Below are 18,114 nucleotides of genomic sequence, written 5' to 3' on the forward strand. Positions count from 1 at the left end.
TCAGGAGCCAGATGGCCAAGTTCAGTTGCTGTGGATCTGGGTGTCTGATTTCACCATGGTTCTGGGTTAATAAGGCCGGGGAAAGGCGCAGTTTCTGATGTGGAACTAGCGATAGTTCCAGAAGTGTCGTGAACCAGGGTTGACGTGCCCAAGTGGGAGCTACTAGAATCAGTTTTAGAGACTGTTTGAGCTTGCGTACCACAAATGGAATGAGTGGGAGAGGCGGAAAAGCGTACGCAAATCTGCCTGACCAGTTCATCCATATTGCATTGCCCTTCGACTGTGGGTGTGGAAACCTGGCGGCGAAGGTTGGGCATTTTGCGTTTTCGTGTGTGGCGAACAGGTCTATGTCTGGTTGGCCCCATTTTTGGAAGAATGGGAGTAGGACTTTGGGGTGTAATTCCCATTCGTGGATTTGTTGTGTCTGTCGACTTAGGAGATCGGCAATCTGGTTGTGAACCCCTGGAAGGTGTTCCGCTAGCAGGTAGATGTTTTGGGGAATTGCCCATCTTCAGATGTTCTGTGCGAGTTGGGACAGTTGGAGAGAATGTGTCCCCCCCTGTTTTTGTATGTAATACATCGTCATGTTGTCTGTGCGGATGAGGACAGTTTTGTTCCTTAGATGTACTTGAAAAGATTTCAGTGCTAGGAACACCGCTAGAAGTTCTAGGTGATTGATATGGAGCAGTTTTTGTTGAGTGGTCCATTTGCCCTGAGTGGTGTGTTGAAGGAGATGGGCTCCCCACCCTGTGAGAGATGCGTCGGTTGTCAGCACTACTTGTGGAAGAGGCTCTAAGAACAGTCGCCCTTTGGACAGGTTGATGGTGTTCCACCACTTCAGTGAGCGAAGTGAGCGGCTGTCCACCAACACCAGATCGGTAAGTTGTCCATGAGCCTGGTTCCACTGTTGTGCTAGACATTCTTGCAAGGGACGCATTTGAAGTCGTGCGTGAGGCACAATGGAAATGCATGACGCCATCATGCCTAACAGTTGCATAAACACTCTTGCTGGAAGAGAGTGTTGAGTTTGAAATTTTAAGATGAGGTTTTGTATGTTGGCTATCCTGGCTGTGCTGGGATAAGCTATGGCCTTGGAAGTATTTATGGTGGCTCCCAGGTATTGATGTATGTGGGAGGGTTGCAGTTGAGATTTGGGATAGTTGATGGTAAATCCCAAGTTGTGTAAGATTTGAATAGTGCTGTGAGTGTGGAGAACGCATTTGTCGAAAGTATTGGCTTTTATGAGCCAATCGTCGAGGTACGGGAAGACATGGATTTGTTGTCTCCGGAGGTGCGCTGCCACTACTGCTAAGCATTTGGTGAATACCCTGGGTGCAGTTTTTACTCCGAATGGGAGGACTGTAAACTGATAGTGCTGTCCGTCTACCACAAACCTTAGATACTTCCTGTGAGCAGGATGCATGGGGATGTGAAAGTATGCGTCATTGAGGTCCAATGTGGCCAGGAAATCGTCTTGTTGAAGTAGTGGGAGGACTTGTTGGAGAGTGATCATATGGAAGTGATCCGAGTGCATGTACTGGCTTAGTAGTCTGAGGTCGAGTATGGGTCTTAAGGTCTCGTCCTTTTTGGGGATTAGGAAGTAGAGAGAATATACTCCTGTACCCTGATGTTGGAGTGGAATTGGTTCAATTGCGTGTTTTTGAAGCAAGGACCGAATTTCCTGTTTGAGGAGTGTAAGATGGTGTGGTGACATTGGACAGTGCTTGGGTGGTATGTGTGGGGGGGTTTTTGTGAGTTCGAGGCAGTAACCAAACTGGATAATTTGTCTTACCCACTTGTCTGTTGTAATAGAATTCCAGACAGGTAGGAACTGTTGGAGTCTTCCCCCAACCGGAGTGGAATGGTCTGGGGGGAGTGGAGGCAAGTCACTGTTTAGTGGCTGGAGAGGTGCGGGTGTAGGTATTGCCCCGACCTCGGCCCGTGGTGTTGTTTCCCCTATATCCTCCTCTAAAATATCCTCTGTTAGGGGATGTTTGTGCGGAGGTTTTGAAAGTGGAACAGGTGTCTGTCCCAACATTTTTGGAGGCTCCCCTATAGAAGGAGCGTCGAAAAGAGCCTCGCGGTTGTGGAGACTGTAGTGCTCCCATTGATTTAGCAGTCTCGTTATCTTTTTTCATCTTCTCAAGTGCAGTATCTACTGCGGGCCCAAATAGTTGCTCTTGGTTGAATGGTTGACCAAGTATTGTTGTTTGTACTTCCGGCTTAAAGCCTGAAATACTTAGCCATGCATGGCGTCTAAGTAGTATGCTTGTGTTGACCGCCCTAGAAGAAGTGTCCGCGGCTTCTAGTGCACATTTGATTGATGCGTTAGATATGAGTTCCCCTCTTGGATGAGGTCATTGGCCTGGGATTTGTACTGATCTGGTAGGTGTTGTAAAAGATCTTCTAACTGATCATAATGAGCCCTATCATATTGGGTTAATAGGGCTTGTGTGTTGGCAATACGCCAATGGTTAGCAGCTTGTGCTGCAACTCTTTTGCCCGAGGCCTCTAATAGCTTGGACTCTTTGTCTGGGGGCGGTGTGTCTCCTTATTGGGAGTTAGCCCGCTTTCTTGCGTTTGAAACTACTAATGAGTCTAGAGGGAGCTGTGCTTTAATGTAAGCGGGATCTTGTGGGGCAGGTCTATATTTTTTTTCAATTCGGGGGTTAAGAACCCTAGCTCTGACAGGGTCTTTAAAGACCTCTGTGGCGTGTTTTAGGACTCCCTTAATCATGGGCAAGATTTGAACAGATTTTTGAGACTGTTCGAATGTGTCTAGAAGAAAGTCTTCTTCGGGTGTATCTGAGTGAATGGTGACGCCATGGAAAAGTGCCGCCCTGTTTATCAGCTGCCCAAACCCTAGGTGGTCATCTGGAGGGGAGGGTTTGGAGGGGTATGTAGTGGGATCAGGAATATCAGGTAAAGGGTAAGCCCAGTCATCTAAGGGTGCCGTATCCGGGAGTGTGAAAGGATCATTAGGATCGTTAAGGTAATCCGGATCACCCCCTCCCCCTAAGTCATCATCATCATCCTGTGGAGGTGGTGTATGTGAAGGAGATGTAGAGGAGAAGGAGGTGGGGGAAGGGGGAGTGGGGTGAGGTGATATAGGAGAGGAAGGACGAATGGGTGAGGTGGCAAAGTCCTTCTTTATGGGAGCTGGAGAAGGTGTTGTGTCCAGCTTCCTTTTCTTGTATGGCACAGCGGTGACATGTCCCGTTTTCGGATTGATATAAATCCTTTTTTGCGTGGGATCAGGGCGAAAAAGTTCTTCATTATCCGAAAGAGGCCTTGGTGCCGATTTTTTCGGTTCCGATCTATGTTTTGGATGATCGGTAGAGTCTTTTTGGACTTCTTACAGTTGTTTCGGTGCCGAAGAACGGTTTCGGTGCCGAAGAACGGTTTCGGTGCCGAAGAACGGTTTCGGTGCCGAAGAACGGTTTCGGTGCCGAAGAACGGTTTCGGTGCCGAAGAACGGTTTCGGTGCCGAAGAACGGTTTCGGTGCCGAAGAACGGTTTCGGTGCCGAAGAACGGTTTCGGTGCCGAAGAACGTTTTCGGTGCCGAAGAACGTTTTCGGTGCCGAAGAACGTTTCGGTGCCGGTGGAGATTTCGGTCTCGATTTCGGAGCCTGCTTCGGTGCCGAGAGGTGCTGAGTCTTCGGTGCCGAAGGAATTGTGGGCACTATAACATGTGGTTTGCTCGAGCCCGAACCACCTGTAGGCTTATATTTCTTCGGAGCCGTGCCCGAGGGTGGGGCTACTGAAAACTATTTTCGGTCGCGCCTGGATCCAGCTGGCGGAGTCTTGACCAATGCCTTTTTTGGGGGGGTTGGGGTAGGGGCACTGGTACTCACTCGTTGCCCCGGAGTGATGAGGTCATCGGAATCGTCCGCTTCTGATACGATTTGGAGGTCTTCGGAATCTTCTTCCGGGACATCCTGGGCAAAGATGTCCTCTGGTTCTGGAGCTGGTCTGGCCATGATATGGCGTTGAGCTCTTCGGTCCCGGATGGTTTTCTTGGATCGGAATGCGGCGCAGACTGGACAGCTGGATTTGTTATGTTCCGGCGAGAGGCACAGGTTGCAGACCTCGTGGTGGTCACTGTGGGGGAACTTTGCTCCACATTGGGGGCATTTTTTAAAAGGTGTCCTTTCCATGAGCCGTGTTCGGAACCGGTCCGATTAAATTTCGACGTCGAGTTGTAGAGATTTTTCGCTTCGAAAGCTGGATTTTCAGAAGTTTTCAGCCGGAGTGGAAAAGTTCATCCGAACCCAATGGCGGAAAAAAACAATCTGAGGATGGAGTGGATGCCCATGCGCACTGTTGTCCAGAGGAGGAGTCACCTATCTCGTGAGCAAAGGGCTTCTTCCGAAGACAACAACAACCTGCAATCATCCGAGCCCAACACCAGATGGCGATCTTATCCTAAGTGTGTGATCTGCAGCTCATATGCCTCGAACATATTTTTATGCTTACCTTTACCAGGCTTGCTTGGTTCTAAAAATAAAACAGTATATTTTTTATACAAAACAGTTGGCCTAGCGTTCAGTTCTTGAGTGTGTGAATTCATGTGCTGACTGAGTGTGCACATCAAATGCTTAACACTGTCCTCCGATACTGCCTTACTGCTCGACCTAGCTACCACTTTATAGAGTAAGGTTCTATCTAACTTTAGCCTGTGCCAAACCTCTGGAGACCCTTGGACTATACACACTGTACCTCACTTTGGTGCAGTATATATAGAGCCAGTTTCTTGCAGCAATCCCAAAGGCTGACTCGTCCAGAAACTGAACATCCTTCCCAAGGACGGTCCAGCAACTCAATAACCAAGCAGTATCTCCCTTGGGGGGATTTGGGGGGGTAGAGCCACTCTCCTGCATCTGAAAGCAGCAATCATACTTGTCCAGTACTCTGTTTTGATGACCACCAGGTCCACTGAGGGAGAATCTTGTCAGGAGGAGGTGAAAGTGATTCTAGGAGGTCTGCTCTGCCTTTCCACTGAGTTTCGAGACGCTAGACCCTCCTGGAGCCTCACAGCACCAATAGCCTGGGGTACAGGAGTATTTGCTGCAACCAAGGCTTGTTGAGTGTCCAGTCTGGACACCACCAATGCCGAAGCCGACCTGCCGACGAGGGACTTGAGAATCAACGAGGCCTACACCAAGAGTGGCCCTGCTGTTCTGTTTTCTTCCCTTCTCCCAGTCACCAAAGTGAAGTGAGAAACTCTGACGCAAGCGACCCACCAGGCAAAACACCTCTGCACCCGAGCCCAAGTTCACGTAAACAGGTGGTGTTCCCTTGCTCCATAAACTCTCAAGAGGAGAGTCCCGCTTTGGGTTCTGCCGAACTTCTTCCCAAACCCCTATTTGCAGCATTTTTTTCACAAGTATCTTGATATTGATTTTAACACATAGCGCTTGAGAATACTGCGCGACCAGCACCTCTGCACCCACTCACAAAGGCAGGTAAAACCGAAATGCTAGTGGTTTCTTGGACCTTGGCCCCTAAGCACCTTAAGTCCCAAAAGGTACCCTCAAGAAAAGCTCACAAGGATATGTATGTAGTGTATGTTTATCCCATAGGATAACATTAACGGATTCAACGCTCATGCCTCAAAAAATGTTAATTGAGCATATTACTGTTCTAGTGTCTAAAAATATATTAAAATCTATGTAATTTTTCTTAATTGAGCTTGGATCTCTTTAAGTGTGTCTCCTTGTAGGAAGGTGGCTCTGTATATACTATACTAAAGTTATGTATAGTGTGCACAGAGTCCAGTGAATCTCCAAAGGTAGGCAGAGGTAAAGTTAGATAGCACCTCACTCTCTCTTTGTGGTAGTGTGGGCGAGCAGTAAGGCAGTATCAGAGGACAGTGTTAAGCATTTGTTGTACCCACTCAACCAGAAAATGATTTCACACACTCAGTCAACTTCATTTCAATTGGTTTTGTATACAAATATTGTTTTAGTGATTTTATTTTCTAGAATCAAGCAAGCCTGGCACAAGTAAGTTGATAAATACTTTGCAGTAAATATATAGCTTGAAATGCAATTATAAATGTACTTTGAAATAGGTACAGTTTGAATTACTGGTAATGCAATACTGTGAAATGCTGTACATATACTTTGTATTGACTTTGCAATGAAAATTACAGGTAAGTTATTTTTAAGTTACTTTTGAGATTACTTTTTAGATTACTTTTTCTACTCCGTGTGATATGCCTAGATATCACACTGGGACATTTCCTAGAGAAAAGGTAAGTAAAGTCAGTTTTGCACAATGATTATTTTCCAGGTTTCCATACAAATCAACTCCACACTTGGAACATTTATAAGAGAAAAACAGTCAATAGGCTCCTATGGAGGGAAATGAAGTTAACAGTAACCAGGTAAACATTTATAAAAGAAAAACAGTCAATAGGCTCCTATGGAGGGAAATGAAGTTAACAGTAACCATGTAAATAATCGGTCGTTGGAGTTGAGCTTCCAGGGTTAGAACAAGGGTTCCCCCAGGGTCAAGGATGCACTCTTGTTACACCCTCAGCCGCACTAGGGCGGGTGCAGAGTGCGGAGGTCCAATGTTATCCAATGAGGGATAGGGGGCCTCCAGGTGGTGGTTGCTGGCCAGCAGGCCACAAGGTTGTGGGAGTCAAGCTCCTGGTGTTGGGCTCAGGGCAAAAGGGAATCCGGTTTAGCACACAGAGTGCACCCGCAGCGGCACAGGGGCGGCTGGGTGCAGGGTGCTGTTTTGGCGTCGGGTGCACTGTTTTCAATGAGGATTTTCGTTTTTGGTTTTTAGCTGCAGGCACGGTCCAGGAAGACTTCCGGGAGGAACCACCAGCTGGGCAGGTAAGTTGGAGGGCTCAAGAATGTAGGTGCACCACGGGAAGTAATGAGTTGAGAAGTTTGATACCAAATTTAAGTTTTCAGTGTAGCCGTTGTGGTGCTGTGAAGTTCGTAATGACAAGCTCCCAGCACCATATACTCTTAATGGTAGCACTGTACTTACACTGTCTAAGAATGGACTTACGACACTGTAGGGGTATAGGGCTCATGCACCTGTACCCTCACCACTGGTATAGGACACGCATCTAGAGGGGTGACTGATCTATTCCAGGGCAGTGGGTTGTAGACATGGCACACAGGGATGTGTGCCATGTCGACTCTTCACTTTGTTCTGCACCAAAACACGCAGCCTACTTCCACGAAGGAATGAAGGCTGTCGCCAAATGGATAAGGAGCAGTCGCCTGAAACTGAACTGACAAAACAGAGGTCCTCATCCTCGGCTCCACCCACTCTGCCTGGGACGACTCCTGGTGGCCAGCCTCGCTGGGAGCTGCGCCAACACCCACCAACCACGCATGCAACCTGGGGTCCATCCTAGACTCAACTCTGTCAATGAACCAGCAAGTCAACACCGTCTCCTCCTCCTGCTGCTTCAACACCCTCCGCATGCTTCGCAAGATCTACAGATGGATCCCCACCGGTACCAGAAGGATGGTCACCACAGCCCTAGTCACCAGCAGGCTGGACTACGGCAAAGGCCTCTATGCAGGAACCACGGCTAAACTCCAGAAGAGACTTCAACACATACAGAACGCCTCCGCATGCCTCATCCTCGACATCGCCCGCCACATCACCGCCCACCTGAGGGACCTGCACTTGTTCTCCGTCAACATGAGGATCACCTTCAAGCTCCTGACCCACGCTCACAAAGCACTCCACGACGCCGGACCAGCATACCTCAATAAACGACTCACCTACACTCCCAACCGCCAGATTCGCTCCGCAGACCTCACCCTCGCCACCGTTCCACGCATTCACTGAACGACCACCAGCGGCAGATCCTTCTCTCACCTCCCCACCAAGACATGGAACACTCTGCCCATCCACCTGCGACAGACCAAGGACCTGCTGACCTTCAGGATACTTCTCAACACGTGGCTGCTCTAACAGTAGCAGCTCCCCCCCCCCCCCCCCCCCCCCCCCGTTCAGCGCCTTGAGACCCTCACGGGTGAGTAGCGCGCTCTACAAATGTTTGATTGAGCCTGCAAAAAAAAAAAAAAGGGGGGGGGGGGGGTGGTGGTGTAAAGGTACAGTGCCTCTAAGGGTGGCACAAGAAGTGCTGCAGCCCTTAGAGGTCTTTCCTGGTCACCGCGTTCTGGGTACCTGTGGTACCAATTACCAGATGCGGACCTGTGGCCAGAGATGCCAATTGGGTTAGGTGTGGGGAAAGAACTCAGGCCCTCGGAACCCGATTGGCAGGGACAAAGTCAAAGTGCATCAGTAGTCTGGAAAAAAGAGGGGGGGGGGGTACTGCAACAGAAACCTACTTCCCTACACTTCTTTATTAACTCTGTGTGTGCAACACTCCCGCCAGATAAGCCTTATCTGCTCGAGCACACTACCATAAATAATGCACTTGGGATTATTAAAGTAAGCCCCTGTAAACCAATAAGGGTTGTCTGGACATTGGTACACTACATAAAAAGCCAGCTTCCTACACTATGCACAATTAATATCAGCTAGTATGGAGTTCGGTATATTATCTGGTTTACTTTGTTGACAAACAACGTGACCAAAAGACTTATGATTCAGACTAGAAATCCACAATGCCACCATACTTTGAATGACATCTCAAACCATTTGTCTTGCCATTATATATTTTTAAGTGGATGGCACTGAAACAAAAATGTTATCAGAGCCTCTTTGTGTAATCGGTTTGCTGTGCCTTTTTAAATCTAGCACTCACTGTTTCAGATTCCAAGGTTGGGCTTACCGAACAACTTTATTCCTGGACTAAATATCAGAAAGAATCCCACAATTGAGCCACAGAATTAAAAGCTGAAGACACCAAGAAACAAGAACATGCTGTTCACCAATAACAAACCTCTGCTTCCCTCCTTTTAGAATTTCTACATTTGAGAAAATAAGTAGCGAGTGCATACCGTGCTATCTAGTCGAGTAAGATCATCCTCTGATAATTCTGGAGATAGAATGCTGTAAAAACGGGGAGGAGGAACTGCATCTATGAAAAAATAGAATAAAAACTGTTAGTGAAACATAGAACATGGCACACAGAATGCCCCACATCAATTGCTAATATGGGTAAAACTCAAAGCACCAAACAATGATACTCAGAATCCTCGACAACAGAGAAGGACACAAATGAGTGCCATATAGGATCAATTAGCAACACATGCAAGGCATCATAACACCAAACCCAGAACACAGTATGTAACTTGGGAAATTGCTCACACAACTCCATAAGCATTTGAATCTTGTATCATTATAAAGAAAACATTTTATAAATATCTTAAAATGGTAAGCATACCGACTAGCCTCAAGAAAACAACAGATATTCCTGAATAAGCACATCAAATACTCCTGAATAAAAAAATAGAAAGCATGTGGATTTCACAGACATACCAACCCTAATCATATAGTCACCAAACAGTCTACAAAAGCGTAATACAAAGTGAGATGAAGACATAGGAAGAGCAGAAGTTGAAAAATGGGCCTGAAGCTTTCCACAGCACTAAGCAGAGTGATAAGTGCTACGTTCAGGCTAGTATGATCCAAATACTTAGCATGGAATGAACTAGACATTAGGCAGGGGTGTGTAATTTCTATAGCCCGATGCCCAAGACACTCTTTGGGGTCAAGGAAAACAGGTTTTTATGTGTGTTTTGTCCTTGGGACAAGTAGGCCCAACCCCCAGCAGCACAACCCCATTTTCGCTGCCAGTTTAAAGTAACACGATATGGATCAGGGAAGGGAATCGCCAGCAGTTAAGGTAATACTTGTGTCCATATGTTAATGCTATCAGAACTTGTATTTATGGTTTATTAATACAAAGACTATTTTTAGGGTGAGGGCTCTAAGGAAATGTAAGCTCGGGCTTCACTACTGCTAGTGGTTGCAGTATAAAAATGTGTTATGTTTGCAAAGTTTGACAATATGAAGCTACGCATAATGCTCCCAAAATGCTCTCTGATTAGATGCAAATATTTGCAGAAGCATGAAAGCAAAATTGAGGACACTCTGTGAACATTTTATTTTGAAAGCAAACAAATTCAACTAAGAAAAAAATGTTTGCTAAATTACTGGGAAATTTCACGTACCATTTATTTGAAGCATCAGTTAGTAAAATGTGTTTATACATTCTAGTATTTCCCAAAAATATTCATAATGGAAAATCAGTGTAACCTGTTTTAACAAGATTATGGGAAACATGAACATAAACAAGCATTGGCAAAGCCAGTAAGTGACAGTGGTGGTCAGCCTTTTGGTTTTGTCAATGTGTGTCTTGTTTTGACATGGTTTTTGTAAAACATTGTTGTAGTAGCTGCCGTGCCCTCACCATTACAACAAACATTGGCAAAATGCAAAAATATTTTTGGGTCTCAAAAACCACACATTGTGATGGGGGCGCTAGGGAGCCCGAGGCAAGATGACCGCACTGTAGTGAGGCTCTGCCGGTCGGGCTAACAATCCTTCATGAATCTGCAGACCCGTCGCATATCGAATCGCTAAAATGACAGCACTACGTTAAGGATTTGAAGAGGAACCTCCCAGTGTATTCAGGTGCCATGCTGTGATTGTGGAGTGCCCGAATCGGGACATTGAAATTCTGTCCACAAGTCAACTGGCGCACAAGATGGCGGCACGCCTGAGCTGAACTACAACAAAAGCCGGGTATGCCTCCCGCATCGGAGACTCTGCTGTTGCATCGGCCCCATGTGATAGAGCTGGCAGGTCAGGATCGCGTAGCCACGGTGCAGTGTGGTGACGCGGCGTGGAGGACCTTGAGGCGTGACCGCTGTGAGCTGTGGTGACAACTTACAGACAGCCCATGCCAGTGAGCAGCATAGTCTATTTCAAACCACAAGTGCTGTCGCCAGACGGGGAACAGCGATCTGAAATCCCAGTTCAGTGAGGGTATCCAGACCAATAATTTTGCCGTTTGAAGAGAAGGGTCGCGGTCAGTCGGCCCCTGTATCACGTAAGGCCAGTGGAGCAACTGGCATGGCGGGCCGCGAGTGTGCGATCGGCATCTTGCGGTATGCACAGGTGGAAACAGAACGGTTCACATTTGCTGCGGTGAGGCGAGCTATTTATGAGAGATTGCCACAACAAGCCACGAGCCCAGATACCCCGGGTATCTGCAGGGGAGGGTGCATCGACAGTAGGCGCGCTGGTTAACGCCTGGGTGGTGGCAGACGTGAGCCAGGACCTGACGCTGGCGACCACACAGTGACTCTAGAGATCGCCAGAGCACAGCGGCAAGAGGCATCTCTACTAGGTACATGACGGGGCAAGGAATAGCGCTTTATTAACGCGTCAGTCCCGGTATTGGGCCTCCATCGCAGGGAATGTAACTGGGACCATAGCACTGCAGGGCGAAGACACGCGGCCGCAGCGCATTGCACCTGAAGGATACCCTCTACATTTGCCCACACCAGCACGGCCCCGACGATGAACCCCCTGGTCTGGAGGAGACACTTTGAGGGAGACGCCAGCGGTGCACTGCCAAGAATTGATAAAGCGGCAGCTAGCAACAGCCAAACTTCAGAGACCTCGCTCTGCGGGCGCTGCGGCGGCTACTGACATTGGCATGGTACTCCAGTGAAGCAGATCGCGGGGCAGCGTCCCCTTGAGGCAAACTAGACGAGCGCAGTGGTCTGCTCTGGAGTGGGGCGCCTGTGCTTCCCAAACTACCTACCAACATGGGTAAGACAGACAAACAGCAAACTAAACCGTCCTTTGACTCTAGTCGGTCGTCCCGTCTGACAGGCACGCACTCTGACACAGAGCTGGAGTAGCCACAACCACAGCCCTCCTCATTGGAGGTCACACTTCAGGATATCCAACAGAGCCTACAAGCCATCAATGGCAAGATCGACAGACTGTCCATTTGGATGGACAAAATGCAGGCCACACTGGATAAGCAGGGTGAGAGACTCAACGGCTGAGCAACAAATATCGGCGGTGGAAGATGAATCGGATGCCACGACGGGTCAATGCCGGGATATGGAGAAGCTTCTGGAGGTCAGAGCTAAATCAGAAGATTTGAAGGCGTGCTCTCGGAGGTGCAATCTGCGAATAATTTGGGATCCCGAGAGTACGAACATGGGCCGCCTCGAGGACTATATGGAGACAATGCTAAAATAACTTTTTGGTGCGGAGAACCTATCGCAGGTGCTTATCGTGGAGCGCGCGCACCGATAGTTGGTGCCCAGGCCGCCACCAGGAGCTCCACCACGCCTATTGTCGCAAAGATCCTAAACTATAGGGATCGTGAATCGGTCCTCTGGCTGGCAGGGGAGAAGCAGAACACGTGCTATCAGGGCAACATGGTATCCTTTTTCCCTGACTTCACTATCGCAGAGCTAACGACCCGTAGGGAATATACTGAGGTGAAGTAGAAACTATGTGCTCTGGAGATACCATACGCAATGTTATATCCAGCCAGGTTGAAGATCATGGTGGACGGCAAAGTAAAAGTGTTCCAGTCTCCGAGGGCGGCTCAGGATTTCATCAGGCAGATTTCATCGCAATAGAAAGCCTCCGGCAGCAGTACATCTCCTACACACTCAGCAAGATCAGACACGGAAGACTAAAGAACGTCCCCTGGCTCATGGGACTTAGGAACTGTGTCTGTGTGGAAGCGGGGCTGCCGCCATCATCTTGTCTACTGACCTGTTGGATGTTCCTTCTGGAGATGTGCGAGAACAGTGGGATATGCCAGTGGTAGCTGGGGGTTCGCCCCTGAGACTAAATGCTTAAGTTCTTAATAATAGTTTGGCAATGGTTTCCTGGGCAACATGGTAGGGGCTTGTGGGCCATGAACATTGCGCCTCTGTGAGAGCTCTGGACAATGCTCCACCCAATTGCGATGCCTTCTAATGGTGAAGGAGTGTATCCCAGGACTGGAGGGATGGCGCTAAATTCTGCTCTATAACATGTCTTCTTTCTTTCAGATGATGGGATGTAATGACTGTTATTCATAGAAATGTTATATAGGCTGATATTTTTTGCAGGTTAATTAGCAACTCAGGACATGTCACCTGGCATTTCTCTATTGAGGGCTGATCTCTACGAGGCACGCTCTGTGCACACACCGGGACTATGAGCAGTAGTTGTGCGAGGCCTCTGCTATACCGCAGGGCAGATCATATGAAGGGTCTGGTCGTGCACATGACCAGGGTATCTATAGAATTGTACTATATATTGTTGTGGAGAATTCCACATCAGGGATTAAACTTACTGATGGTGTGTAAATGTCAAGGGGTCTGTTACTGCTGCTGGGTGGAAATGGATTAAATGTTGCTACACGCATGAGTACGGTGGGTTTACGGTAATCTCGCCTGCTTGCAGGTGGGGAAAGGGCTCCTGGATGTCCCCCATGTGGGTATTACCCAAGTTGGTTTCTTGTTTGTTGCTAATGTTGCTCAGGACATGTCTTCGGCGTGATTGGGATGCTGAAGTCGGTGGGGGGGGGGGGGGGGGGGGGGGGAGTAGGTTTATCTGTTCTTAAAGTGTGACACAATAGGTACAGCAGGAACATCTGTTTTGGTAGTGCATAGCGAGCGCGGCAGTACACGTGCAACATTCCCGCTCCACGACAACCGGGGATGACAGAAGGTGATATTCGTCTGATGTCCTGGAACGTTAGGGGACTGAATAATACCCAAAAGATTAGACAGGTGTTTGCCCATCTGGACAGACACCACATCCAGTTTGCTCTTCTACAGGAGATGCACCTGACACGGGTGGGGGAGGGTCTAGTACGAGGCAGATGGGCAATGGTAAAAGCGGCCGCTTCATATAATAGCTATGCTAGAGGGGTGATGATTTTGGCTAAAAAAGGGACACCAGTCAGTCAAACAAGCTTTATTCGACATATAGTCATAAAAGCACATAAAACATTTAGGTGATGATACAATAAAATCAGAAAAATTATAAAATAAGCATGTTTGACCAATGGACAATTTATATACATCATAAAATACAATAGATCGCTGTCTTCTAGAGCAATCTCCACAATAGCAGTTGGTCAAACCCTAGCACAGAAAACACATTTCATGAAGCGCAATAAATAGAATTCCATACAAGAATAATAAAATCGCTGTGCCTGAAAGATGTTTTAATCAATTATACAAGCACATTTTGAACAGGGCTGGATTTCAACCTGATTATCCACATCCACCCTAGGTATTTTGCAACTGCTAAGGAGATAGGGGTTGTGGTATTGGTACACAGGATTCTTTCCGCTACCAGACTGCTTTTTGTCCCCATGGTCTTGCATATAGGGCTCAACCACACCCTTTGTGGTATTTCGTAAGCTGGGCAAACAAATAGCATATGTGCGACTGATTCATTACATGCCTGGCAACTAGGACACTTGCTATCACCCGATTTGTTCCACCTTGATGTAAAAGACCCTAAGGGCAGCGAACCTGCTCTCAGCTGAAAATACAGCTTCCTGTACTGTGGTTTAGTGACAGAATCCCAATAAGGTTCCAAACTCGGGGTAATTTTAAAATCCAAGAATCTTCCTGTTAATGAAGGTTCGCTAGTTGTTAATATATTGAACACGACCATTTCCCAATACTTTTCTTTTGAAACCTTTTTTGAGGGAAAACAAGCGGTAGCGGGGTTTTCCCAAAGCATCGACATACCAATTTTGGCTAGAATATCTCTAATGCCACGAAGCCAGCTGATTTTGTGGAAGTTGTCACATTTTAATATATCCGCAAAGCCAGCGGCATAAGGTGACAGTTCTGGTGTAGTCCACAGTCTACGCCAGTATAACACAATACGTAGCCTTGCGGTGTCAAAAAAGAGGTTTTCTTCCATTTCTCCCAAGATCTTAAAACAGCGGGCACAATGGCGTGCTTTGTGGAAGGTTGGTAATACCCCGTAGAAACTTGTTTTCTGACAAACTAAGCTTGGATATGTTGTCTAGTCCCCATAGTTCTACACCATAAAAAACTGAGCTTACCACTTTAGTGTCATATACCTGAAGCACAGGTCTTCTAGGTTTCGTAAAAGACCTATTGTGCTCAAGATGTAGGGCCCCCGAGAGTTGCCTGTGTTTCAGTGTGGTAATATCAATCTGGTGATTCCACTTGAGAGCACTCTGTATGTTCACCCCTAGATATATGAACTCCCTAACTTGCTCCAGAGGGCGATTATTCATTATAAATCCTCCTTTAAAAACTTTATGTTGGTTAAAAGTCATATTTCGTTTGACACGTTGACTTCGAGACCACGAGCAGTACAAAAATCCTCAAATACTTTCAGAGCTCGCTGGAGCCCGCTCGGGGTCTTCGAGATTATCAACGTGTCATCCGCGAACATTAAAATTGGGATTTTAGACCTGGCTAGAATCGGGGCATCAGTGTTCATGTGGGTCATACAGTCAACTACACTGTTGATAAACACAGTGAACAAGGTCGGTGCCATAACACAACCCTGGCGCACCCCCCGCTCAACAGGAAATGAACTAGTAACTTGTCCCTGGGAACCCCAACATATCTTAGCATAATTACCCTCATGCATTCTCTTTATGAGAGTCAAAAGTTCAGTGGGTAAGCCAAGTTCTTGGAGGGTAGTCCAGAGACTAGAGCGGGAAACAAGATCAAAGGCGGATTTTAAGTCAACAAAGGCAGCATACGGACTGCCATTACCCAAGACCACTACTTTCCAGTGTATTAAAACAAAACGGAACACCTGGTCAATGGTGCTTATGGATGCACGAAAACCGGCTTGCAAGGGTGACAATATACTAAACTCCTCAACCCAGTCCTGTATTTTATGGAGAATCAATCTCCCTAATATTTTTTGTACTGAGTCGATCAGGCTAATGGGTCGATAATTCCCCGGCAGTGACTTATCACCTCTTTTATACACGGGGATTATTTCGGCTCCTTTCCACGAGACCGGTACCGGTCAATTGCATTAGCCAGTAGCAATATGTACTTTCCCCATCTGGTTTTGTCATGGAGAAACACATCAGCAGGGATGCCATCTGGACCAGATGCTCTCCCTCCTACCACTGCACCAAGAGCTATCTCTACATCCCTGCAGATAAAGGCCTCCTCTTCATAAAACACATAGCCAAGACCTTCCATGGTTGGTTCAAGTGGGCTACATGTATATTGTGGTTCAAAATGTTTAACCCAGTCTTCCTGCGAGACATGATTATGTGGTGGGTCTGGAATGCCCTCCCTGTCCCACTTTATGATGTTCCAGAATTGTTTGCTGTCTTTCTTAATACTGGCCTCCTTGAGATCCTGCCACCTTTTGTCGTCCCAAAAACGCTTGGCTGTGGACATAGATTTTTTATATGCCTGCCTGACTGTACGTACGGCAACTGGTTCACCACCTCTAATGGCCTTCCCTAGGAGAACTCTTGACTGCCGGCAATCCGTGTTATACCAACGGCTGGCTTTCTGGTTTGTTGCTTTTCTCGGCTTATGCGGTTTAGTGAAATGGGTTTTCATACGAGAAAATAAACTATCATGGAACCTAGTGACAAACTCAGGACCTGACCTAGTACGGCATACATTATCCAACGTTAGGAACGCATGATCACCATACTTTGCCATAATTTCGAAGGCCCCCGGGTTCTCAACTATGCTTGACCACTTAAGTCGTCTCATGTCGTTGGTAGGGACATCATCATGTGAGTGTAAATCAACCCTCTCTACCGGGCGATTTTGCAGGCTGCCACCAACTAGAGGATACGCACAGGGGATTATGATTGCTTTCAAGACTAACCCTAACTTCCATATCATCAATGGTATGCCAGAGTTTCAGACTCACAAGTATGTAATCAATCCTGCTTGAGCTGGATCCATTACTAAATGTGTTTGACCCTGGTCTATCTAGGGAAGTCCTACCATTAAGAGCCCTAAGTCCCTTCTCTAGGCAGATAGAGTTTATTTGGATTACCGCCTCTGTCCATTTCTTTATTGGAGCAAGCTTCAGTTTTGGAATTCTCCATTGGGCATCTTCCTCATCAATAATGAGCCATTTAATCTAACTACCTGAATGTCACTACTGTTAGAAGGTAGTTCCTTAATGCTAACACCAAGTGCTTGTCGGAACCATATGATCAATCCACCCGAGGGATGGCCTTTAGCCCCTTTCACTGCTGGCACATTATTTAAAAAGACAACCCAATAATGTGGAGATAAAAGCCACGTTTCTTGAAAACAACAGATATCGAATAAGTCAATAAAAGTAAACCAATCTGGTGATAAAAGTTTGGAACTAATTCCTGCGATATTCCATGATAGCAGTGTGTCCCTATTAGTGGCGTAACCACTACATATTGGGTCTACATGATTCCCAGTAGGAGAACTACTGAACCCTGCTGGGCACACAAGTTCAGGTAATTTCCGGATTTGATTTTGAACTAACATATTTGGCATGTCTTGATCACCACAAATCAAAATCCCTTGACTGCTTTCTCTAGTTGTAAACAAATCTTCAACGCTATTATATAAAAAAGGAACACCATTCAAGCTCTTATCGATGGAATCGGACCATCTAGGGAGATTCACCCTGGTGCGGGGAAACCTGGCGGGAACGGTCCTTACGATTATAAACACATAGGGCCCCAATAGACGATCCTGATTTCTTTCACAGCCTCAAAACTAAATTATTCCAAAAGCAATCAGACCTAGTGCTATGGGGGATGACATGAATACATACCTAGATCCAGATACTGACAGAAGCGCTGGCACGACCTGGCAGGGGAAACGGTCGAGTAAAGTAATACATGACATTATGCACACATTCCACAAGAGGGATATCTGGAGAGATTAGCATCCGAATGCGAGGGAGGGCAAATGTATATCGGCAGTACACAAATCATGGTCCCGGCTAGATTATTGGATCCTCTCGGAGTCATTGACACCTTGGGTGACTGAGGTAAGCATATGCCTCGAACACTCTCAGATCACCCTCCAGTAGTGTTAGATATCAACATCTCAACCAGGCATCATCAACCATTCCAGCGGCGCTTACAACCATCTTCCTTACTGGATCTGATCTTTAGGGAAGGGGTCCATCAAGCCATAGAACTTTTCTTCGAGGAG

At 47.0% G+C, this 18,114-nt stretch overlaps 1 protein-coding gene across 14 annotated transcripts in view; it reads right to left on the reverse strand.

Moving 5' to 3' along the window:
• Positions 1-18,114, reverse strand: part of UBR4 (ubiquitin protein ligase E3 component n-recognin 4) — a 1,980,383-nt gene that overhangs the window by 1,562,225 nt on the left and 400,044 nt on the right. For all 14 annotated transcript variants that reach the window (XM_085609056.1, XM_085609055.1, XM_085609054.1 and 11 more), the window contains exon 21: positions 8,950-9,029. In XM_085609056.1, coding sequence (XP_085465182.1) covers positions 8,950-9,029 — 80 coding nt within the window. The remainder of the gene's footprint in view (positions 1-8,949; positions 9,030-18,114) is intronic.

The sequence above is a fragment of the Triturus cristatus genome, chromosome 1_2 (assembly GCF_964204655.1).
Source record: "Triturus cristatus chromosome 1_2, aTriCri1.1, whole genome shotgun sequence".
Taxonomy (NCBI): Eukaryota; Metazoa; Chordata; class Amphibia; order Caudata; family Salamandridae; genus Triturus; species Triturus cristatus.